The sequence below is a fragment of the Anabrus simplex genome, chromosome 3, assembly GCF_040414725.1.
Source record: "Anabrus simplex isolate iqAnaSimp1 chromosome 3, ASM4041472v1, whole genome shotgun sequence".
In the NCBI taxonomy this organism is placed as follows: Eukaryota; Metazoa; Arthropoda; class Insecta; order Orthoptera; family Tettigoniidae; genus Anabrus; species Anabrus simplex.
In genome coordinates, this window is record NC_090267.1 from 67,798,561 (window position 1) to 67,825,033 (window position 26,473).

The 26,473-nt window shown below is 37.6% G+C and overlaps 1 protein-coding gene across 1 annotated transcript in view; it reads right to left on the reverse strand.

The window, feature by feature from the left end:
* The window catches only part of LOC136865972 (serine-rich adhesin for platelets), a 211,432-nt gene that overhangs the window by 106,333 nt on the left and 78,626 nt on the right, over nucleotides 1-26,473 (reverse strand). Inside the window, exons 5-6 of the mRNA XM_067142550.2 lie at nucleotides 17,454-17,563; nucleotides 96-164 (exon numbers count right to left, since the gene is read on the reverse strand). Coding sequence (XP_066998651.2) covers nucleotides 96-164; nucleotides 17,454-17,563 — 179 coding nt within the window. The remainder of the gene's footprint in view (nucleotides 1-95; nucleotides 165-17,453; nucleotides 17,564-26,473) is intronic.

Sequence of the window (26,473 nt, forward strand, 5' to 3'; positions counted from 1 at the left end):
ATGAGATCCACACCATGAGATCTTGATGACAAATGCACAAATATAAGCCTACAGGCAGAACAAGATAATAATTAGTTACCATACAGATAACTTACCTGCGCCAACCTCGATGTCCTGGAACAACTTTACCCTTTGCATCTTTGTTAATTCGAGTCTGTTGTTCACTGAAACATGAAACAAAAAGAGTCTGATAAGAAATATATTCCAGCATGTTCCAAGTTTTAAAAACTTTCTTTCTGCTAAAAGAAGATAACTATGTTGAAGCTTGGGCATGACAGCCTGTTGACATCATTGCTTCTGTCTCACCAAAGGGTCAGTGTTCCTGAATATATGAATCATTTCTGAAGTCAAAATTAGTGCCCCTCACATGCATTGTGAATACAAAAACTTTCTTTTTAAAAAAAGGAAGCCATACTTTCCAGTCTCGACTTTACTGGAAATTTTTAAAGTTCCATTTTACTGTCTGTCAAAATCTATATATATAAAAAATAAGAGTTTTGTCTGTACATTGCTCAGAATTTGAAAATAATGGTATTTCTGTATCAGTCATGTTCATAGTAACAAGAAAATGTACTTTTTACTTTTCCATAATTTCTGTCTGTCTGTCTGTCTGTCTGTCTGTCTGTCTGTCTGTCTGTCTGTCTGTCTGTCTGTCTGTCTGTCTGTCTGTCTGTCTGTCTGTCTGTCTGTACACGCATCACGAGAAAACGGTTGAAGAGAATTTAATGAAAATCGGTATGTGAAGTCGGGGGACGAGCCTCTACAATCTAGGCTATAGATCATTTTACTCACGCCGAGTAAAATGGTAGTTTAGGGGAAGGCCTAAAATTGAAGTCTCAACTATTTATGTTATTAGTGGTCTAATGAAAATCGGTGTGTGAAGTCGGGGGATGAGCCTCTACAATCTAGGCTATAAATAATTTTACTCACGCTGAGTGAAATGGTAGTTTAAGGGAAGGCCTAAAATTGAATTCTCAACTATGCATGTTATTAGTAGTCGTATTTTTAAAAAAATGGGTATGCAAAGTTGGGGAATAAGATGCTACAATCTAGGCTATCAATAATTGTATTCACGCTGAGAAAAATGGTAGTTTAGGGGAAGGCCTAAAATTTAATTCTCAAATATTGTTATTGGTAGTCCTATCTTGATGAAAATCGGTATGCAAAGTCAGGAAATAAGTCGCTAGAGTCTAGGCTGTAAATTATTTTATTCACGCTAAAATGTAATTCTCAAATATTTCTTATTAGAGGTGTAATTGATGAATGCTACATAACTAAGGTTATATAGTCTTAAATTTCCTATTATTCATGTCTCATACATTGTTACCGTACTGGCTATGATCATGAATTTGGATTTTTGTTACTAAGTCCATATCAGCGCTGAGTAATGAGAAAATGGGTAAACAGTATTTAATTAAAATCGCAACGTAAGTCAGAGAATAAGAAACTACAGTTTACGGTATAAAATATTTTACAAATCACAGAGTCGAAAGAAAACTAAATGTGAAGGCCTACAATATAGAAAGCTCCAAACACTGATCAACAATAACATTACACTGACCATTGTTTGTCGTGATGTGCTTTGTGTCTTCTGTTGCCCCTCATCTCTCGTAGATAGGACTACTGCTGCGTACAGAGTATTTTTTATTTGAATTACGTCGCACCGACATAGATAGGTTTTATGGCGACGATGGGATAGGAAAGGGCTAGGAGTGCCTTAGGCCTTAATTAAGGTACAGGCCCAGCATTTGATTGGTGTGAAAGTGGGAAACCACGGAATGCCATCTTCAGTGCTGCCGACAATGGGGTTCGAATCCACTATTTCTCGGATGCAAGCTCAAAGCTGCGCACCGCTAACCACACGGTCAACTCGCCCAGTCGTACAGAGTGTAACAGCCTGCCTGAATATTGATGGGAAGTAGCTGGGGAGTTAGATAACTTTCTTCTTTGGCATGCCATTCCCCTGGTTTATAAATTTTCTGATACTACTGGTACGTAACACACTGGATTATCATAGCATTCGGGCTATTCAATCCCTACTCTGAGGCACTGATTGGAATGAACAGTGTGCATATTTAGCGGAATAATGGCAGATGAGTGTTCATGGCAATCTGCGGCCTGGTCATCCCAGCTCTGGAACTTTGGACTATTAGATTGGCACCATAATCTAACCGCAGCACTGTTCATTAAAAGTGATAAAACGTGCGGCTTTCCATTTGATCGAGTATTTTATATGATAGCATTGCTTTTAATCGCTACATTCATACTTACGTTTTTGTAATGACTTATGTTGATTTCAATTAGGAAAACCACAAACTCAGTCTTTCTGAGAATCCCGTAGCGAAGCACGGGTACATCAGCTAGTTTCAATATAAATTACAACACTATAAACATACTTGTAATAATGGGCTCAAATATTTGGTTCACTATAGTCAAAATTCTTTATAACTGAAAATCATCTTTCAGGAAGAATGAGATAAACAAGTGATATGCTTAACTCATACTTTCAACTCACAACAGCTTGGGGAAAGTCCATACTCAATGTCACCAATAATATTCGCTTTGTCTTCCAAAGAAATCATTTGCTGTAGTGTAACTGACTGAATAACAGTGCCACCACTGATCCCTCGGCTAGGGTACTACTCCCACTATCACCCCAGCAATTAGGCAGGAGGGTAGGTGGTCTTCGATTTTATCTGACACTCATTGGCCTCATCTGCTTAGAAGACAAAGCAGGAGGACACAGGCAGAAGCGTTCATTGAACGGCTCTCCTTCTTACCTACCTAGTGACCCAGATGTGTCCAGTATGGTCAATACATTGACAAAGGTAGAATTTAGTAGAATTTATGACATGGCAGACAGGTCGTCTTTTGTTCGGAGATTAGTAGGGTGAGTCTCTTGCCACAACTCCTGAAGCTCCTTTTGTTCTCAATTTTAGCAAAAGAAGGAAGACAAGAATGTTTTTCTTCTGTAAACCAATTTTATGTAGGAGAAAAAGACATTATTTTAGAATGCAATGTAATGTATAGCATCCTTTTTCCTTCCTCTCCTTTTCCTTTTTTTTATTTTTGTGTTCTTTATAACCAAAGAGGTAGCTCCAATAAAAGCAAAATTGTTAGTATGTATTATAAGGTATTTGAATCGGGACCAGACATTTAGGTTCACTATAGCTTATACCTCGATATCTCGAACCTCCATTACTCGAATTTTATCTTGAAGTAACTTAAATTTCTCGGCTGTCTGTCCTATTCTTCACATGTATTTATTTCTCTATTACTCGAAATTCAGTTTCTTAATTTCTCTAAGCAAAAAATACTTTGTAACTCAAATTTTGTGCAACATTAACTGTGCAATACAGCATTTGTGGTTTGTGAGGAACAGTTAGCAAGTAAAGAGTTACGGTGATGCGCGAGCTAAACTGACAGGAACCAAAAAACTAAAAATTATTATGATCAGAAAATCGGCAAAGCCTCACTGTTTCTCGGGTGTGAATTGTGATACAAATTCTTATAATTTTGTTAAATACCACCTTTTCAATACAATAAAAACGTAATAAAAACTTAAATATTTATTAAGTTGTTGATATGGTTCGTGTTTCGCTCCTTTGTCGTGAGCATCATCAGCCAATTATCATTTACTTAAGGTTATATAAGATCATGAATCTATTCTATTGGATTAAATTATGCTTGTAAACCTGATTGACATCATCATCATCATCATCATCATCATCATCATTTCTTCACTCCAGAAAGCCGGGTGCGGTTGTGTACGAGCCTCCTCCAGTTTGTTCTATCCATCCACAGATGCTGCTTATATACGCGACACTAGTTCGCATCTCTTATTTCAAGGTCCATCATTAGCTGTTTTTCCCAAACATCACGAGGTCTTCCTCTTAGTCTCTTCCCAGGAACACTGTGGTCAAAGTATGTTCGAGGAGTCCTGTGAGGGTTCATTCTTTTCACGTGACCATACTATTGCAATCTCTTCACTTCTGGAGTCTCCAGCAAGCTTCTTTCCAATCCAAGCTGTTGTCGGATATCCACATTCCTTATTTTATCCATTTTTTTTTTTGTAGACAAGAATGGAGAAAGTTCATTTCTGTTGCCTGAAGACGACTCTTTGTTGGTCCAGTAAGTGTTGCTGCTTCCACGCCATACGTCAGTATAGGTACTAGATAATTTTTTGTACAAGCTGATCTTGGAAACTAATGGAAATGTTTCATCCCAAAGTATTTGACGTACAGCGTGATAGAATTTGGAAGCTTTCTGTATTCTGTTACTAATCTCTTGATGTATGGTATTGTCTGATGACAGAACATTACCTAAATACTGGAAGTTGTCTACAATATCCATCTCCTCATCTCCAATTCTTAGATGAACAGTTGGAGAGTTTGTACTCATCACCAAGCCAACTGCCTTCGTTTTGCTGATTTTGAGACCAAAGGTTGTAAAAGCTTCATGCCAGAGATCTAGTCTAGTTTGTACTTCCGCTTCTATCTCACCCCATACCATTACATCATCAGAAAAAACCAGGCCATTAGTTGTTGGATCCTTTCTCTTAACCACTTTTAAAACTTCATCCATTATGATTATGAAGAGAAGTGGTGAAAGACAACTTCCTTGCTGGACTCCACTCTTCGTTTCAAACCAACCTGATCTTCCATCCTGGACCTGGACACAACACTTGGTTTCATCATATAATCGTTGTACTCGTGCTATGATGTCATCAGGCACTTTCTTATGTCTCAAACATTCCCATACATGCCTGTGTGGTACATAGTCATAGGTTTTCTCAATGTCCAGAAAAACAGTTATAGGTGTTTTACCTTTCTCCCAATACTTCTCATAGAGCATTCTGGTGGCAAAAATGAGGTCTATAGTAGATCTATGAGGTCTAAATCCATGTTGTTCCTCCTCAAGTGTAGATTCAACATATTTTCTAATCCTGCTCTCAAGGATGGATTTGTAGATTTTGAGGCCATGTGACAGCAGAGTTATACCTCCGTAGTTGGTACATTTCTTTCTATCACCTTTTTTCAACAAATCTTATAATATTTTACAAGTCGTATAACAATAAAATTATGTCTTTAAGTTAAAACATATTTGTCAAAAATCTATCTAAGTCTAACATTTTATTGACGAAACTCATCTGGTGAACATCCTTTAAAATTATTTTTAAAAAACCCGTTGAGATCTGGCTAATTGTATTGATTCAATGTTGCTTGGTTTGTATGATTGTCATTGAAACTTCGTTAACTATATTAACAATTTTCTACAGTTGATGATTGCCTATGTTATGAACATTTAACTTGTTCTCGATGTTGCTGGAGTAACATTTGTACAAAATGTATTGGCATTAATTTTATGTTGTCAATACGAGAATATTGTTCATGAACAAACTTGTTGGTGAATAAACAATTTCTAATGTGAGGTAGAATTTGAATGGTTCTCATATGTTCCAAATTGGGCTCGTTGGTATATCTGTAATGAAAGATTTAAAAAAATATGTTTACAGTTTTGATTATAATTCTGTATAAACTTCTTATCGAAAGAATTGTCATTTACTTTTCTTTCTGCTGCGTAATTGTCTAGCGTTACTCCTATCCTCTTGAGAACTACCTGTTGTTCTGTTTGCACTCTTTGTATTATATGAGTGAGCGTGGATGAGTTTACGTTTTGGTGGGGAGTCGCCAGTGGGATACAGGAGAGCGTATCTACACAATGCCACAGAAGATGACTACCGCAGCAGTAGTCGAAACGTCTGGGAGAAGCGAGAGGAGTGGACCACCGCATAACAGCCCGGAAGATTTTTATTATATAGCAAGGGTATCACCATTCCAACGTTGTTGGGGCTGAATTGATTTCTGCACAAGGTGCCTCTGCATAGGTACATGGATTCGATTTCCAGTATTGAACTGAACATCAGAATTGGCAGCTTGACAACCCTCGCAATCTCCTGGCAAAGAATTACAAATATGAAGGAAAAGCCTAACGGTCCTTTTCAGGACCCAACCGCAAGATGACTTAGACCATGTGTAAAAATATGTCAAATGAATATAGAATTTAATATAGATTTAAATGTCAGTTTCTGTCCAAGCTCCTAAGAGGTAAGAAAGCTGATATTGTAATTCTCCAGGAAACCCATGCAGCAGACGAAGACCAGCTCCGCTAACAAAGTAAAATCCCAGACTACATACCATTATGCATAACTGGAATAACTGTGTATGTAAAGAGCTCTACTAAGAATGTTTCACTGTTCTCATCCAGTGTTAGCAATGATGTGCATTCTGTTTGTATAAGAATCTGTTAAACATGTTAAGAAAGAGCTTAAGAAACTAAAGGCAAATTGTTTACTGTATTCAGAATACTTCAAGCCCTTCACCATTGGCGACATCAAAAGAGGTGATATAGATGTTGGTTCCCATAGGGAACCTAAAATATTTGTCCTGAATGAGTAAATTTATAATACTAATATAAATGGTCCATTATTGAACATTATAAATTTTCCAGCTAACTCAGGACCATTTATATTGGTATTATCGAAAGAGGTCTCGTGTATATGAAAGCTGGTAAAGCTCTTGGGTTTGATGGAATTCTCCCCAACTACTTAATCAATTGTGGGAAGAATACTTGCTTGTGGGTGAGTAGGTTTTATGCCAATATTCTTCAAAGTTGTAAGCTCCCTTATCTTCAAATAACAAAAATTATTGCCATTCTGAAATCCTGGAAACCTACTGATAAACCTGACAGTTATTGAACAATTGCATTACTGAGTGTTTACTACAAGCTGTTGGAATGACTTCTCTTTAATAGAATTGCTCCCACTCTACTTGAACACATCCCTATTGAACAGGCTGGCTTTAGAACCCAACACAGCTGCACTGACCAGGTATTGTCCCTAACTACAATTTAGAAACAGGATTCCAGTTACGCCTTAAGACTTATATATGTGGCATTTATTGATTTAAAAGCTGCATACACTACTACCTGGAGAGAGGGACTAGTATATAAATTTCTTTGTGTGATTCCCTGTAAAACCATAGCCCACCATATGAACAGCATGTTGACCAACATTGTCAATGTCTTTTTTTTACATACATTATTAACCCTAGAACTGATAGGCATTTTTCTCTTAAGTGATATGTGTTTCCCTGCTATATTACAGTCATGTATTGATAAAACAATTAAGACATGAAAAACAAAGGTAATCATTACATATTTCATATCATTTCACTCAGGAAAACAGCAGCATTGTACCTATTTGACAAAAATATTTTTTGATCGTGTTTCAGTGAGTAAGACTCAAACTAGAAAGAAAAAGTGAAAAAAGAAAAATTATTTTTCAAAATTTAATGTCAGGAAACCACTGAAAAATATAACATACATACATACATACATACATACATACATACATACATACATACATACATACATACATTATCATTATAGACTGTTATGCCTTTCAGCATTCAGTCTGCAAGCCTCTGAGAATTTACTAAACGTCGCCACAATCCTCGATTTGCAACTAGTGTTGTGGCCTCATTTAGTTCTATACCTCTATACCTTCTATACCTCTTATCTTTTAGAAACCGAGTCTAACCATCGTTGTCTTGGTCTCCCTTTACTTCTCTTACCCTCCATAGCAGAGTCCATTATTTTCCTAGGAAACCTATCCTCCTCCAATCACCTCACATGACCCCACCACTGAAACCGGTTTATGCGCACAGCTTCATCCATCGAGTTCATTCTTAAATTAGCCTTTATCTCCTCATTTCGAGTACCCTCCTGCCATTGTTCCCACCGGTTTGTACCAGCAATCATTCTTGCTACTTTCATGTCTGTTACTTCTAACTTATGAATAAGATATCCTGAGTCCACCCAGCTTTCGCTCCCGTAAAGCAAAGTTGGTCCTAAAACAGACCGATGTAAAGATAGTTTCGTCTGGGAGCTGACTTCCTTCTTACAGAATACTGCTGATCGCAATTGCGAGCTCACTGCATTAGCTTTACTACACCTTGATTCGATCTCACTTACTATATTACCATCCTGGGAGAACACACAACCTATATACTTGAAATTATTGACCTGTTCTAGCTTTGTATCACCAATCTGACATTCAATTCTGTCGAATTTCTTACCTACTGACATCAATTTAGTCTTCGAGAGGCTAATTTTCATACCATACTCATTGCACCTATTTTCAAGTTCCAAGATATTAGACTGCAGCCTTTCGGCACAGTCTGCCATTAAGACCAAGTCGTCAGCATAGGCCAAACTGCTTACTACATTTCCACCTAACTGAATCCCTCCCTGCCATTTTATACCTTTCAGCAGATGATCCATGTAAACTACGAACAGCAAAGGTGAAAGATTACAGCCTTGTCTAACCCCTGTAAGTACCCTGAACCAAGAACTCATTCTACCATCAATTCTCACTGAAGCCCAATTGTCAACATTAATGCCTTTGATTGATTTTAATAATCTACCTTTAATTCCATAGTCCCCCAGTATAGTGAACATCTTTTCTCTCGGTACCCTGTCGTATGCTTTCTCTAGATCTATGAAACATAAACACAACTGCCTATTCCTCTCGTAGCATTTTTCAATTACCTGGCGCATACTGAAAATCTGATCTTGACAGACTTTCTGTGGTCTGAAACCACACTGGTTTTCATCCAACTTCCTCTGAACGACTGATCGCACCCTTGCTTCCAAGATGCCAGTGAATACTTTGCCTGGTATACTAATCAATGAGATACCTCGATAGTTGTTGCAATCCTTCCTGTTCCCTTGCTTATAGATAAGTGCAATTACTGCTTTTGTCCAATCTGAAGGTACCTTACCAACACTCCATGTTAATCTTACTACTCTATGAAGCCATTTCATCCCTACCTTTCCACTATACTTCACCATTTGAGGTCTAATTTCATCTATTCCTGCTGCCTTATGACAATGGAGTTTATTTACTATCCTTTCCACTTCCTCAAGCATAATTTCACCAACATCATTTTCCTCCTCCCCATGAGCTTGGCTGTTTGCAACGTCACCAGGATTTTTTGCTTTTACATTGAGAACATGTTCAAAATATTCTCTCCACCTCTCCAGTGGGATCTATTATGAGTTCACCTGAATTACTCAAAACACTGTTTCCTTTTTCCCTCTCTTCCTAGGATTCTTTATTACTGTCCAGAAAGGTTTCCCTGCTGCTTGACCTAGCCTTTCCAGGTTATTACAAAAATCTTCCCAGGACTTCTTTTTGGATTCAACAACTATTTGTTTCACTCTGTTTCTTTCATCTATGTACAAATCCCTGCCTGCCTCGGCCCTTCTTTGGAGCCATTTCTGATAAGCCTTTTTTTAACGTTTACAGGCTGCTCTCACTTCATCATTCCACCAAGATGTTCGCCTTTTCCCATCTTTACACACAGTTGTTCCTAGGCATTCTCTTGCTGTTTCTACTACAGCATTCCTGTATGCCACCCATTCACTTTCTATATCCTGAACCTGCTTACTGTCTACTGTTCGAAACTTCTCACTAATCATATCCATGTACTTCTGTCTAATTTCCTCGTCCTGGAGATTTTCAACCCTTATTCATTTGCAGACAGATTTTACTTTCTCTACCCTAGGCCTAGAGATACTTAGTTCACTACAGATCAGATAGTGGTCTGTATCATCGAAAAATCCACGAAAAAATCTTACATTCCTAACAGATTTCCTGAATTCGAAGTCAGTTAAGATATAGTCTACTATGGATCTGGTATCCCTAGCCTCCCATGTGTAGCGGTGAATAGCCTTATGCTTGAAGAATGTATTCGTAACAGCTAAACCCATACTAGCACAGAAGTCCAGCAAACGCTTCCCATTCCTATTAGCTTCCATATCTTCCCCACATTTACCAATCACCCTTTCGTATCCTTCAGTTCTATTCCCAACTCTCGCATTAAAATTGCCCATTAGCACTATTCTATCCTTGCTGTTGACCCTGACCATGATGTCACTCAAGGTTTCATAAAACTTGTCAACTTCATCCTCATCTGCACCCTCACATGGTGAATACACGGACACAATTCTTGTCCTAATTCCTCCAACTGACAAATCTACCCACATCATTCGCTCAGTTACGTGCCTAACAGAAACTATGTTGCGTGCAATGGTATTCCTGATAAAGAGCCCTACCCCAGACTCTGTCCTTCCCTTTCTAACACCCGTCAAGTACACTTTATAATCTCCTATCTCTTCCTCATTATCTCCCCTTACCCGAATATCACTTACTGCTAGCACATCCAGATCCATCCTCTTTGCTGACGCAGCCAGTTGTACCTTCTTTCTTCCATAAGCCCCATTAATATTGATAGCTCCCCATCGAATTCCATTTCATTCGCCAAGTTGTTTCCTAGGAGTCCCTCGCCTGTCAAATGGGAGTGGGACTCCGATACTCCCATAGGTCCGAGGCTTGCTTAAAATGTTCCGAGCTCGGTAAATTCATGAAGCAGGATGCTACCCTACTTGCACATAGTCCAAGTGAGGATCTCTCCTCTAACGGGTTATGGACCACTGGTGAATTGTATAGTCCTAGCCGCCTGAGCACAAGGATGGCCATGACTCAGAATATGTCCGAGATGCCCACTCCCATTCCATAGTAACTGGTATCCCGACTCTCAGGACCACTTACTAGGCCACTCAGCCGCTGCCCATGGTTCACGAACTAGGACGTGACTACAGTAACCCACAAACATGAACCATAACTGTACTGATATTTCAAAATATACAAAATATGTAAAAGTTTACCCTAACTAGATATATATATATATACACACACACACAAATTTCGGGAAATTTTTAATGTGTGGCCCTGACACGTCCACAGTCAAAAATCATTGATCTCATTTGTCAGAATTCCAGGGTTCCGTACATGAAATTCTTTCGTAATGTCAAGTTCGGGTTTGGGTGGATATGCTCTTTTCCAGTTTCGATGGTCAAGCTCGGTTTCCGGATCTTCACTATTTCCCTCGTTTTCATCTTCAGTTTCATCATCAAAGTCATTTTGATCCCTAACCTCGTCATAATCACACGGCAAATCCTCTACCAAAATATCACTATTACTGCCAAACACCTCTTCTTCATCATCTTCCAACCAGTCACGAATGTCACTAGATCTATAAGTATCCATCATTTACTAGAAAATACAATAAAACAACAACATATCAAATACAAATAACCAGCAACCTCAAGTAGACCTCACCTGTAAAGCACGGCAACCCAAAGCTATGAAATGAAAAGAATGCCTCATTTTTGTTTTACAATCAGTGCTCAGAATAGCCCATTATGGAAACCAAAATTGCAATAGGTACAAAGTTAGTAAGTCTGCTTTCGAGAACCATGTACTTTGATTTATATTCAATCGATTTTAAACGATTTCTATCGATTCGCTATGATGATTGCACTGTGTCGCACAGTGCGACACTATCACTACAGAAAAGGTCAGTAACGTTGCAAATGCAATGTTTATCGCTTCTAGGGTTAAGGCACAGCAGATTTCCAAAGTACCTGGGAGTTACTGTAGACAGAATTCTATCCTTCAAGCAACACCTAACGTGTAGTGTCGCAAAACTGAATACTCGGAACAATCTTCTCCACAAGCTGTGTGGTACAACATGGGGATCAAGTTCCATTACCCTTTGCTGCTTAGCCATTGGTCTAGTATTTTCTGTTGCTGAGTACTGTGGCCAGGTTTGGCTAAACAGTCCACATTTAAATCAAAGAATTTCATTTTTGTCCGTATTGAACTGAGAATGGAAGATAGGAAACTTAAAAGGGTCCACCTTTTCAATACAAGAAACTTAAAAGGGTCCACCTTTTCAATACAAATAAATGTTATAGTTTATTTACAACATATATTTACACTTGGAACTAGTTTCGACGCTGTTTGGCGTCATCTTCAGCCAAAATGTGGGAAATAGGCTAGCATGTAGACATTTATATTACAAGGTGTTACATTAGTGTGATTAAATGAGAGAACATGAAGACGCGAAGTACAATGTCAGTTTCAAAGTGGTCATGAAGGGTGAGTCAAAATTGTATAAACATGAGATAACATAATCACTTAAACAATAAAACATATAAACTGTAACAAAACCATGCAGAAGTACGAGATGATTGGCATTGGAGATTTAAATTATTTCAGACACTCTTCCATTGAATGTTGCCTGCCGCGAGTGTAGTACAAAACATACGTTATATTTCAATAAACACAATCTTCTCAAAAATGTACATAACATTATAAAAAATATTTGGGTTGAGGTGAAATTTGGCAGTTAGGGATTGAAATCACTTATTCAATAAGCGTCAATTCAAAAAACAGCTGTAAAGGGTGAGACAAGAATTGCACAAGCGTGAGTTTGGATTCGATAAATGCAAAAAACACATGAGACTGGCAGTCAAGTCCATCTCGCAACATAAGTTCAGATGTCACGTGCAATTCTATGAGGCTGTTAAATCCTAACTCACATTTGAACTACACTCGCACCGGTGCCATTCAACGAATGATTGAACGCAGACCTTTTGTGCCAAATCCATCACGAACCTACATTTTCGAGTGTGTCTCATGTGTTTTTTGCATTTATCGAATCCAAACTCACGCTTGTGCAATTCTTGTCTCACCCTTTACAGCTGTTTTTTGAATTGACGCTTATTGAATAAGTGATTTCAATCCCTAACTGCCAAATTTCACCTCAACCCAAATATTTTTTATAATGTTATGTACATTTTTGAGAAGATTGTGTTTATTGAAATATAACCTATGTTTTGTACTACACTCGCGGCAGGCAACATTCAATGGAAGAGTGTCTGAAATAATTTAAATCTCCAATGCCAATCATCTCGTACTTCTGCATGGTTTTGTTACAGTTTATATGTTTATATGTTTTATTGTTTAAGTGATTATGTTATCTCATGTTTATACAATTTTGACTCACCCTTCATGACCACTTTGAAACTGACATTGTACTTCGCGTCTTCATGTTCTCTCATTTAATCACACTAATGTAACACCTTGTAATATAAATGTCTACATGCTAGCCTATTTCCCACATTTTGGCTGAAGATGATGCCAAACAGCATCGAAACTAGTTCCAAGTGTAAATATATGTTGTAAATAAACTATAACATTTATTTGTATTGAAAAGGTGGACCCTTTTAAGTTTCCTATCTTCTAAATAGTCCACATGTAAAGAAAATTGATGTGCAACTCAACAATACCTTGAGAATAATTTCAGGCACTATAAAGTCAACATCAACTCAGTGTTTTCCTATTCTAAGCCATATTGCTCCCGCATAGCTTTGCAGTCTTAATGCTCTGGTCAGAGAACACCAAAGGATACAAGGAAATCAACAACTACCAATCCATTCTGACATAGCTAACCTAAGATTCGTAAGCTCAAATCACAGAACCCAACCCTACGCACAGCTCAGAGAACTAGCAGTCGAAAACTTTAACCTTATGAACCGCTGGACCCTGAAATGGAACTCAACTTCTGTTTCAGAATTTCATGGTATGCCATCTGTAAAAGTGAAGAATCCTGGATTCGATCTACCCAAAGGGACATGGTCTGGCCATGGTGTTTGCACTGATGCACTATTCAAGTGGAGGAAGTTTGCATTTCCCAGCATGTGATTGTGATGATGAAAGACAGACTATTGGTCACATTGTACAAGAGTGTTGAGAGTTCACCACGGCAACCTCAGAGATTCTGTATACTTAACACCTGACTCCGTCGAGTATCTAAGGATCTTGGATATTAATTTGTGAACTGTCTATATACATATGTATCCATGTTGTTCTTGTATAATTAATGTTGGTTTATTGTATGTCATATGATTAATAATAATACTACTACTTTGTTGTTCAGAAATAATGTTTGCAAAACATTTTGTGACTTTAACCCTCCTGCACTCAGTGCGCTGATCTATCAGCGCGAGAGGTTATGACGAGAACGCTCACGGCACAGATACATTGGCCCTGTCCTATTTAGGGATTTTGGTCATTTGTATGGCTGTTAAATGGTAACAGATGATCGTGACAGAAACTTAAAGCAATGAATTTGCATTTTACTCAACCAGCCCTACAAAATATTTTTATTTTCTACAAATGAAATATGTTGACGGTGAATGTTTATGTTGTGGTTGTTCAAAGTTGTTATTGCATGGATCTGTTTTTGGTTGGCTATTGAATACAACAATTTGATTTAGCTATCAGTTTAGTTTAAAGTTTATTTCGTTTCTTTGGTATATTGTGTGTTCACTGTACTTATCGAACTATAATTACACATCTTCTCATTACTCTGTTGTTGCAAGTGCTTGTGTCATTTTTTCCTCGTAATGGCTGAGCCATGTTCAAGGCCAAATTATTCCAATATCCTTGAATTTTCAGATGATTTGGATAGTAAGAGTGACTTTATTGTTGAAAATTATTCCCATTATGTGGGAAGTGACGATTTTACCCCGGAAGATCTTCACACAGCCACAGCTGCTCACCGTGCATTGGACCACGAAAAACCTGACATTGATGACGGTTACATGTACAGTGAAAAACTTTGTGTCATACTTCATGAGTGAATTGCAGCACACACATCATATTGATATCAAATTATTCAGAATGCAATGTTATTTCTTTCAGGTTTAAGAGTACAGAAGAAAGACACAATAATGTCTGATCATTCTGTCATTGAAAACCATTAATTCTTTTTCAAAAATTATTTTCATTATGTTTCAAAAATTTTCTTCTTAGTTTAATATATATATATTTTTTTTTACTTTACCAATAATACAACCAAGGTATATTCATTTCTGAAATACTCGTAGTTTCCTATATTAGTGTGATTTGTTTTATTTGAATATGTGTTAAGCTGTTCATGTGTTCATTTCTTTGTAATTTGGTTGAAAAATCACAAAAATTAGTTTGAGCTGTTTCAAGCAAACCCCTGCATATAGGCTGAGTGCAAGAGGGTTAATTACAACAATTCGTGTTATTTTAAAAGAACACGGAGTGAAGTGATGTGCTGTTGGTTGCTCCTAAGAGAATCTTACACAGTGGTACATAAGTGTTATTAATTTTCCATTTCACAAACTACTTTATGGTTTTTGGCGACACCGAGGAGGCTGAATTTCACCCCCACAAGAGTTCTTTTACATGCCAGTAAATTTACTAACAACAAGCTGGTGAATTTGATCAGCTTCAAATACCAATGGGCTGAGCTGGGATCAAACCTGCCAACATCCATATACAGTATTTGGGGAATTATGTTATTATAAAGGAATTCATGAGCTGTGAACCCTGGGGCTAGCCATCTCCAAGCCAGGAACAGGAACTTCCCTGAGACATAATGAGAGAAATATTCTACTCACTGCCAGCCAGATGAGGGTGTGTATTTGAGCAGATACAGTATGTTACAATGAAAATGTGATACTCAGACAACCGCAAATATTTCTCACTTAGATGTATCTTTTGATAAACAAGTTGCATGAAAAATGCTCATGTGATTTTCACAGACATTATCTGGAGGCCATCTGGTCACTGAAAAGTGCCAAGAAATAGGTTCTGTTTCAAATAAGAAAGAGTGATGTCCAAAATTACTCCAGTTGATGAGATGATACAAGACATGAGTAAGAATGGAAATAAGTCCAAAAAAGAAAAACTCAAGAGGCTTGCACAAGAACGTTGCATTTCTCTATGTTCTGTCGTGAAAAGTCTTCAACCACACAAGTTTTGTCCACATAAAGTGTCAGTAGCTCATAAAATGATCTCTACTGATTCAGCAGCGCACTCTAATTTTTGAAGGAGGATTTTACGATCTATATGCAATGGAGATGTGGATTCCACACTTTCAATAAGCGATAAAGCTTGGTTTTATCTTAGTGGACATGTTCGCTCGGATACTACAGATTGGTGCTGGATCATGAAAAATACACAGTTATGTTAGACGCAAGTTTCTAAATTAGAATCAACTACAGTACATAACAATTGTTATAAAACAATTAATAGAGCTGTGTGTTCTAATGCCCAGCCAGTTGGATGTGATCTTCTCGAAATACCTGCAACCTTTTTATATTAATTAATTAATTTATTTATTTATTTTTATTTATTTTTTTATTTTTATTTATTTATTTATTTATTTATTTATTTATTTATTTATTTATTTATTTATTTATTTATTTATTTATTTATTTAGTCAAGGAGTTAGTTACTCCTTGCCTCAGAGCCAAAAATCATCAGTCATTACACAAGTGACTAAGCATTGGAAATGATCTTATATTATCCCATTGGGATTCTTTTCTCCTTTCGTACTACCTGTACTACAGGGACACAGAAAATCCACATGCAATTCATGAAGTCCTGTTACAAGACCAAAAAGTTGGAGTATAGTGTCCGATTAGTGCAAGATGGATAATCAGGCTTTTTTTTAATGACACAGTGAATTCAGAATACTATATGAATGACATTTTTCAACCATTGCAGAAATGCTAATGGAAGGAGAAAAGAAAACATGGGCACCTCCAGCAGGATAGCACAACAGCTTATATGTCGGTTTGTTCAATGGGAGTTGTTCATGAGAATTTTTTATTAACAAGTAATTAGCCGTGGACTTTCATCCCCATTCCATTTACTAGACTTAACTGCATGTGAGGTATCCTCAAACAGAAAACATACAGGAACAACACTTCCATTCTTCATGCTCTTAAACAGGAGATCACAAGTGTTATGTAAAATAAGCCAAGATGTCATGCAGCAATTGTTCCTGTGGAAACCAAACACAAGGGTTGTTGATCAGCTGTGGAAGGAGAAAGTTGTTCAGCATGTCCAGATAGCGATCACGATCAATGGTAATGGCACTACCATTGCAGATCTGAAAGAAATAACGGCCTGTGAAGTTGTACCACACAGCTGCATGTTCACTGTGATCTGGTTTCTCCTGCAACTCGTATGGGTTAGTTGGTGTTTACCTATTGACACTCCCGGATAGTTTGAAGCAGGCATCATCCAATAAGAAGAGGTTGCTGAGGGCCTGCAGATCTGCTTCTGAATGTCTAGAAACTCAGTGGCAAAGGTTCTTCAGTCCTTCATACTGCATGGCTGGATCATCATGTCAGCATGAATGAGGCTCAGCAAGGAGCAAGGTAAAATTCTTTAGTGCAAAGGCATGCCTGACTGCTGAATATTGAGGACATTCTTTGCAAGGCAATATGGGAGTCATTATTTTTTAAATAATTCCTCACAATGAATGCCAAGCACATGGTCAGCATACTACTGGCAGTCCTTTCCAAATCCTGCCCATATATTTTCCCCGTTCAGATGCAAACAGAGCACCCGTACTACATGACCCAAATGTACACAGAGGAGAAATATGAATCAAGCTTAACATGCAAATGAAAATTAAAATGATAAATACACTCACCATTTCTTAAACTTGAGTAGTTCTTCACTGCTCAGATCAAATTTTTCAATATTTGGAAGGATGTACTTCAGAAACTGGGCCTTCATAGACTGCCAGCTTCTTTCACACACCTGGAAGCCATAATTTTTTTTTTTTAATAAGCCAGCTTCCGCTGAAATGCCACTAGCTTTTCCATGACTTAACATGTTAAATGACATTTTTGATAATAACACATCTACTAGCAAAATAAAATATCAATACAAAAGCACATAACAAAATTAAACTAGAACATGTAGGTAATTTACACATTGTCAACTCTACAGCACAACTTTCAGATTGGTGCTGAATCATGAAAAATACAGAGTTTTATTAGGCGCAAGTTTTAAAATTAGAATCAACTACAGTACCTAACAATTAATACCCAGCCACTTGGATGTAATCTTCTCGAAAGACCTACATGACCCTTTTATTATTATTTATTTATTTAGTCACGGATTTAGTTACTCCTTGCCTCAGAGCCAAAAATCATCGGTCATTACACACATGACTAAACATTGGATATGATCTTACATTATACCATTGGGATTCTTTTCTCCTTTTGTGTTTGTCCTGTGTTTCTAATGTTTTACCAATTGCATCTATCTTATGTTTCTTCCCTTTACCTGAATTTATCCAGCTTTGTTCTTATCCCACACTTACCCCCCATCAAGACTGAAGATCTATCAAGATGGCCTCTCAATGAGTGTTGATGGCCACCCTCCTGATGGAAGCTGGGAAGCAGAAATGAGCTTTGCAGGGGCTGAGAAGAGATAGATGTAGAACAACTGGGATTGAAGATTTTCCTTATTCTTTTGTGTTTTCATGTTTGCCCTTGTCTCCTCTTTCAATCGGTCCCTCTTCCCACACTGACCTGTCACTGTGTTCGTCCTACTATATGTTCCTATCTCCAGATTATGCGAGTGTATGCATTTCTGTGTCCTGTGTAATGTTTTACGTACTATGGTCATCTGACAAGAAGTCGCGTGGATGCGGGGTAAAAGGTGTGAGGAGTAAGCGTGGCTGGTGCCCACGCGCCTATCTCAAGTCTCAAGACCTGACAATACACATCTGCTCTGTCTGTGGTAACTCTTGCAAAGTGAGGTGCTGTTGTGAAGTTTCTAAGTGGTAGAGCAAATGTGCTTTAGTTGCACATATACTGTATGTACTGCATAATAAATATGCATTGATTCAGAGAGCTCGCATTGTCTGGCACCACTGTGGTTTGTAGCCAAGAGTGTAATATCTGTTATTCCAGCCATACCTACAAACTGCTGTGACTTCTCGTCAGACGCAGATAGTAGTGTGCGATGATACATGACGACGACAAAGATGATGACGAGGTAGGGATAAGGTGAAACTTGGTGTCGACCCACAGACCACTCCCCTTGAAAAACACCAAGGGTGTAGCTTAAGTTCGGCGTACTCCATTCAGGTGAAAATGATGGTGGAGGGGAGTGTGACATTATGAGGCCATGAGACCATGGATTTTGATCTTGCATGTCTTACAGTACGCTGAGAACCGAGACTTAGGCCACATGCTCTCGAATGATTCTTCAGTAATTTTATATTTGTATTTGTGAAAACGCCACAGAAATGTTGCGCACTGTGCTGCAAGTTCAATTACTGTGTAAAAGGTGTTAGAAGTGAATAAATACAGAGTTTCTATTTTCTGAAAAAATAAAAAAATAAAAAGTTACATAATCAGTTGATGAAAAATATTCCAAGAAAAGGCTGGTCTCCTTCGGGGTCAAATGTTGTGAGCATTAAACATTTTGAGCCAAATTGCTTACAACATAAACTTCGATATAGGACTACAACAGGTGAGGAGAAGGTTTTCGTCCATAACAGACTGAAACTGAAATCTGGTTCTATTCCAACCATTTTCAACGGATCTCCTTTTTATCTTTCAAAGAAACTGCCAGTAAAGGAAAAAAAAGACAAATGATAAGAGTACTGGAAACTGAAGAAAGGTTCAAAACTGCTGAGGTAGAAGTGTTGAGACACAATAGTTTAGACAACAGTGTCGGAAATTTTGAATGATGTGTGCAGGAAATTCCTCTATTGACAGATATTCAAATTGAAAATAAGGTGATTAATTTTAAATTGTTTGATGACAGTAGTATTAAATGCAGAAAAGTTTGACTCAATGAATGTTAAATTTTAAATATACTGTAGATAGGAATATGAAAGTTTCTGTGCATTTATATGAAAACGAGGTTAGCTATCAAGAGCTAAGTGAAATTCTATGGCCACAGCTATTGTTACAGAAATCGAGCTGTCTGTGAAACTTAATAATTCAATTAAGTGATAAAAGCAGAATCCTCCGTCTGTAAATATATTAGTGAAAACTGTGAAAGCTAACCTTCAGAAACTAAAAGACACTCTTATAAACAATGACAGTGAAATTGTAGCTGACCAATTTGACTTCCTATCAGAGCAATTTTCAATTCTAAAAATAAAAAATTACTCTCCAAGGATGGTTTTGACAGCATTCCTTATTTACCTACAGTCTAGAAAGTGTTATGAAGCAATTAGGACCAACGAAATTCTCACATTACCACACTCAAAATATACTCAAAAATTCACTAGTTTTTTTACATATTCTGTCAAGCCAGGAATATGAAAATGTCCATTTTTTTTTAAATGTTGTCAGTGAAAAATTAAGTGGCATAGAAAGGTGGGTTATTCTGCAATTGGATTAAATATATGTGAACAGAGGAGTAGACTACAGATGTGAAAACATTACAGGTTTAGCAGAAAATTGCAATCAATTTGAAGAGGCAAAAACTGTCCCTGCTTATCTGATATCTTCAACATTTTCTTCAATTGAATATGTAGTTGCTCTGTATCCTCAAAAGAGTCTCAGGATCAGAAGACTGTAATTTCAAACACTTGAGTGTCATTTCTGACAATAATAAAGTAAATCAAAATATGTTTCATTTGACGAATGAAGGATCAGACAACGAATGTACATTGTTTATGTCTAATCTTGACCATCCCATATATTGCAGATATGATACTGTTCACATCTTAAAAAATGTAAGAAACAATATTGAATAAGCCAAAAGATTCCATTTAAAACTATTATGGTATCTGAATTTTAATCTGAAACTGCAGCTGACAATGAAGAATCATTAATGAATGCTGATTCAACCACCTTGGAGAAATTTATAAGAAGAAGAGTAAAAACATTTTGAAAAAAAAATTACAAATTAAATGATGAAACTATAACCTAGCAGCATAGAGGCAACAAGTGTCACTAGCCTTAAATGTTTTTTCATGCAAGTACTAATGCATCTTTGACTGTAAATTGATATAAGGCCATTGCACAATTCATTGACATCATATGGAAATAGTGGTCTAATGTCAATACAAAACATACCAAATATGGAATTCGGAGAATGAACAAATTTAGCGATCCCATTTGCTCCACTTATGACTTTAGATTACAGTTCCTTGAAAATGTTGTCACCTGGTACAAATTTGGCACAAATTTGAGTTGTAACTCTTTAGCCACTGACACAGGACGACCCTAATCGAAAGCACAAAAATGCTAACAAAAATAATAAAGTTCTGTCTAGAAATTGAATATATGAACTGGGTAATTTCAGACTGACAAATTATTGATGTAGAAAAGAAAAGTAAGGCAAAACATTTCTTGGAATAAAATCTGTAACATTAAATTTTGAATCTCAGTATTTCAATTCTGAGAATTCTAGTGAAAAAAGTCTATAATGTACAAGCAGTGATATGGATATGGACGAACAATTTATTACCAGTTGATGAGAAGTAAATTGGCATTTGTTAACCAAAACTGTCAGTTAATGAATGGAATATATGAATATATGAACTGGGTAATTTCAGACTGACAAACTATTGATGTAGAAAAGAAAAGTAAGGCAAAACATTTCTTGGAATAAAATCTGTAATCTTCTTATAATTTGTAATATATATATATATATATATATATATCCCTGTTATAGTATCTGGTGTTATGGCTATGACACAACTAGGATCCATGACATCAGCAAACTAACGAGGAGTGGGAGAAGCAGATTTCAACATTTCTACTAAGTTGGCTTGCGAGGACTGTGAACAACTAGTTAAAGAAAATACAAGTGATTCGTACATAGATGATATTAAGAGAGGAGGGTTAACGGTTCCAGATGATTTGGTAATAAGTATTGAACACATTGCATTCAATATCATGAACATTATTGTTTCCAGCTCCTATGAGAAATATTTTCTTGTAGATTGTGTGAATCGGTACAAAGTGCTACATAGACTAACAGTGCATAAAATTAAAGCCTAAAGTCATAAACAAATATTGCTAGTGTTTTGTGTAACATTTTACTTTCCAACGAAAAGAAGAAATGCAACGATGTCTTATCCCACACGAAAGGAGTCAGTTCTACAAGAAAACTGAAAACACTTCTATACAAACACAAAGGTATGCATTAATTTTCTACCAATTATATTATTAACTCTTGCAATATTTGTGGGTTTGTTCATTGTTATGCATTTTGTCTATGTGGTTAAATCATGATTTGTCTAATCATAACCAGAATATTTAATCCAGATATTGGTATACCAATTTATTAGTGTTAATGAACCTCATAATAAAGCACGTTTAGAAGCAGTTCTTCTTATAATTTGTAATAACTTTTATGATTTTGACCTGAGTATGTTCAGACTACATCTGTTAACCAAAACAGTCATTTAATAAACGGAAAATATATGTCACTCCTTGTTATAGTATCTGATGTTATGGCTATATCACAGCTAAGATCCATGACATCAGCAAACTAACGAGGAGTGGGAGAAGCATTCCTGCCTCTAATAGAGTACACTGTGGCTCAAGGCTTAACACCCCCACTTGACAGATGAATCTCCATCAACAGCAACCTATGACCTTACTCCATATGATCACTACGGAAAGGTTTGGAATTGAACCCAAGTTTTTGGCACATAATCTAGTGACTAGGAACTGTATACCACCACCGCTTCTGACCAATATTCTGATGGTGAAATGATTTTCACCAACAGACCTTCTTAATGACCATGACCACCGGATGGGCTAATTCATTGTATTATTATCTGCACCTCCTTCAGGCAATTAATTACCAGGGTGCAGTACTTCCCTTGTGGATCACGTCAATAATAAATTATAGTAATTTTGAGTAGCTACTACAGCCGGAAGCAATATTTGAAAGGCAGATCTTCTTTTGAAGGTAGGTGGTGTCTGCTGTGTTACTGAACTGGAAGATAGTACTATGTGTGGTGTATGATTTGCAGATATGCTGGGGACACCACTAACACCTAATCCCCATGCCGAAGGCCAAACCCCTGGCCACTCAGCCATGGAGCCAGCCAACCATGTCAGTTTGCTTACAATATCTACACTCTCCAAAACTGATGAGGTGCATGATGGAAAAAATATTAGATGATAATGATGATGATCATACTGTCTTTACAATGTCATCCATCATCATTATGAACAGTACAGGTGACAGCACACTCCCTCGTTTTAGCCCACTGTCAATTCCAAACAATCTGATCTACCCACTGTTGTCTTCACACAGTTGCAATAGTTATCATATACTGCTTTTATCATTCTTATTAATTCCTTGCCAAACCGCCTGTATGTCAGGCTTTCCCAAGCTTTTGTGCTGAGAGATGCTGTCGTATGCCTTTTCTAAGTCTATAAAAGTCATTCCTATCTTCTTCTTCTTCTTCTTCTTCTTCTTCTTCTTCTTCTACTACCGCTTTCTCCCACACCTGTGGGGTCGCGGGTGCGAACTGTGTCGCACATGTGGATTTGCCCTGTTTTACGACCGGATGCCCTTCTTGATGCCAACCTTACATGGAAGGATGTAATCACTATTGCATGTTTCTGTGGGGGTTGGTAGTGTAGCGTGCTGTCTGAATATGAAGAGGAAAGTGTTGGAACAAACACAAACACCCAGTCCCAGAGCCAGAAGAATTAATCAAACACGATTAAAATTCCTGACCCTGCCGGGAATCGAAACCGGAACCCTCTGAACCGAAGGCCTCGACGTTGACCATTCAGCCAATGAGGCGGACTATAAAAGTCATTACTATATCCTTTCCATCTTCCCAGCTCTTTTCCATGATCTGTCTTAAAATGAAATTCTGCCGTTAACGGTCCCAAGCCCGTATGAGAAAGGAGGAAGGGGAGGAGTAACACCTCGTTAAAAACCTTGGTTCACCTGTCCCGGGTGATAGCACCTTGTGAGGGACCCTTGCCAAGGTTACGGTGAAGACCTCAACAGCGTCGAAGGCAGAGATGGAGTCCACTAGTACGGTGGAAACAGCGGAAGAGGCAAACCAAGATGCAGTGGCGGTTCCCTAATAGGGTGGCTGCCATTCTGGTAGTGGGCAGATTATGCTCATAGGCATGATGAAGTTAGCTCTTCTAGAGAAGACAACCTTGTTACCAAATCAAGGGTAGGTCAGGCTCTTTAGCTGTGGTGGAAGCAACTAACCTAAAGGACGGAAACCCCAAAATCAAATGACCTGGTCCTCCAGCCTGGGGGCTGGGCGTAGGGCTAACACCCCACCCTAGACAAATTTTGCACAGTTAGTGAAACACATAATAGAGCAAACCGGACGGATACCTCGCTAACAACCTTTGGCTTGAAAACAAGGACAAGAGCAAGTAAGGGAAATTGGAACAAGTCTCCAGGGAGATGGAACAATATAAGTTGGCAATACTTGGACTGAGCAAAACGGAGTGGAATGGTTTCAGAGAATACAGGTTGAGAGATGGCTAGACTCTTTTGTACTCGGGGGAAGGAGGAGGAGGAGGAGGAGGAGGAGGAGGAGGAGGAGGAGAACAAGAAGGTGAAAATGTAGTGGGTATACTACTGGCAAGAGAAGTAAGGAGAGGCATATTAGATTTGAAGCCGATCTCAGATTGGATCATTTTAGCAAGATTCAAGACCCGAGGGCACCTACGGAACAAGCAGATGCCCAAGAAAGGACAACTTCTATGGACAACTGGGGGGGGGGGGGGTATTAGCTAATATTAACAAGAAAGACATAAAAATTGTGATGGGAGACCTTAAAGCCAAGACTGGTAGCGAAAATGAAGGGTTAGAGCGAGTAATGGGAAAGCATGATGCTGGGGTCCAAAATGACAATGGTGAGAGTTTTATCAAAATGTACTTAAGTAACAGGCTGGTTATTGGAGGATCAATGTTCCCACACAAACTCTGCCATACAATTACATGGTTCTCACCATATGGCAAGACACAAAATCGAATCAACCATTTTGCAATTAGTCAGATGTGGAGGCGTTCCCTTCTTGATGTCTGGAACAGAAGAGATATCAACTGTGGAAGTGATCACCACCTTGTAATAGCTAAAATACACATGAAGATTGCTTCCTTAAGTCATCAGGATGCAAAAGACAGTCAGAGAAGATTCGATATAAGAAAACTGCAAAACAAGGGCACCAGACAAGAATTTATGCAGGAGTTGAAAAAACCAGTACAGTTAGTTGGAGACAGAAGATCAAAGGGAAGAAGAGGGCAGTACACACATAGAGAAAGGGTGGAAGATAATCAAGAAAACATTCTTAAATGCCAGTGAGAAAGGTTAAACATATACATAACATGTTGAATCTCAGACCCTGTTTATTATACAAGGGAAATAAGAAAATTAAAGAGAAAATGTAGAATAGTAAACAGGAAAATCAAAGAGGGTAGGGAGAGTAGAGAAACTAGAAAACAGCTAATGAGGAAACTGAACAGAGTGAAAAAGGAAGCAAAAGAGAATTATATGAATGGCATACTTCAAGAGGGTAATGACCACAAAGGGAAATGGAAAAAGCTGTATTCATATATCAGGAATCAAAAAGGAAAAGGAATCCAAATTCCTACAATGGTGGGAGAAGGGGATGAACACTATTTAACAGATACTGAGAAAGCAAACCTATTTAGTAGGGAATTTAGAGATTCAGTAGATGATTGTCAAGAGTTGGAAACCGAAACAGAAGATAGAGAGGGAGAGAGACAGATGGAAACAAGAAGCTTCTCATTCACAAATGAAGATATTTTCAGAGAAATCCAACTGCTTCAGCAAGGAAAAGCAACAGGAAGTGATCAAATTACTGGGGAGGTATTAAAGACAATGGGGTGGTACATAGTGCCTTATTTAAAATTTCTCTTTGACTATGTCATAAATAATAGTGTAATACCAAAGGAATGGAAGGAATCTATAATAATACCAATTTATAAAGGAAAGGGTGATAAAAGGAAACCACAGAACTACAGACCAATCAGCCTGACCAGTATAGTTTGCAAAATACTGGAGAGTTTAATATCGAAGTACATCAGAGGTATATGTGATGATAAAAATTGGTTCATGAGGAGCCAGTATGGATTTAGAAAGAAATTTTCTTGTGAGGCACAACTGGTGGGATTTCAGCAGGACATATCAGATCAATTGGATTCAGGAGGTCAGTTAGATTGCATAGCCATAGATCTTTCCAAAGCCTTTGATAGAGTGGAACATGGAATATTATTAAAGAAATTGGAGGGAATAGGATTGGACGTAAGGGTTACACATTGGATAAAAACATTTCTAAATTCAAGGGTTCAGAAAGTCAAAGTAGGAAATAATGTATCGCAGGAAGAGAAAGTTTGGAAGGGAATTGCACAGGGTAGTATAATCGGTCCGTTACTTTTCTTAATATACGCAAATGATTTACGGAACAATATAACATCAAAAATAAGATTGTATGCAGATGACATAATTGTTTATAGGGAAATAAACAACATTGAGGATTGTTCAGAATTACAAAGGGACCTTGAAAGTATCCAACAATGGGTTGAAGAAAATAATATGAATGTTAATGGAGGCAAATCAACTGTTACAACTTTTACAAACAGGAGCTTTAAAACTGAATTTGAATATACTTTGGATGAGGTAGTTATCCCAAAAGATGGCAAGTGCAAATACTTAGGTGTGAGATTTGA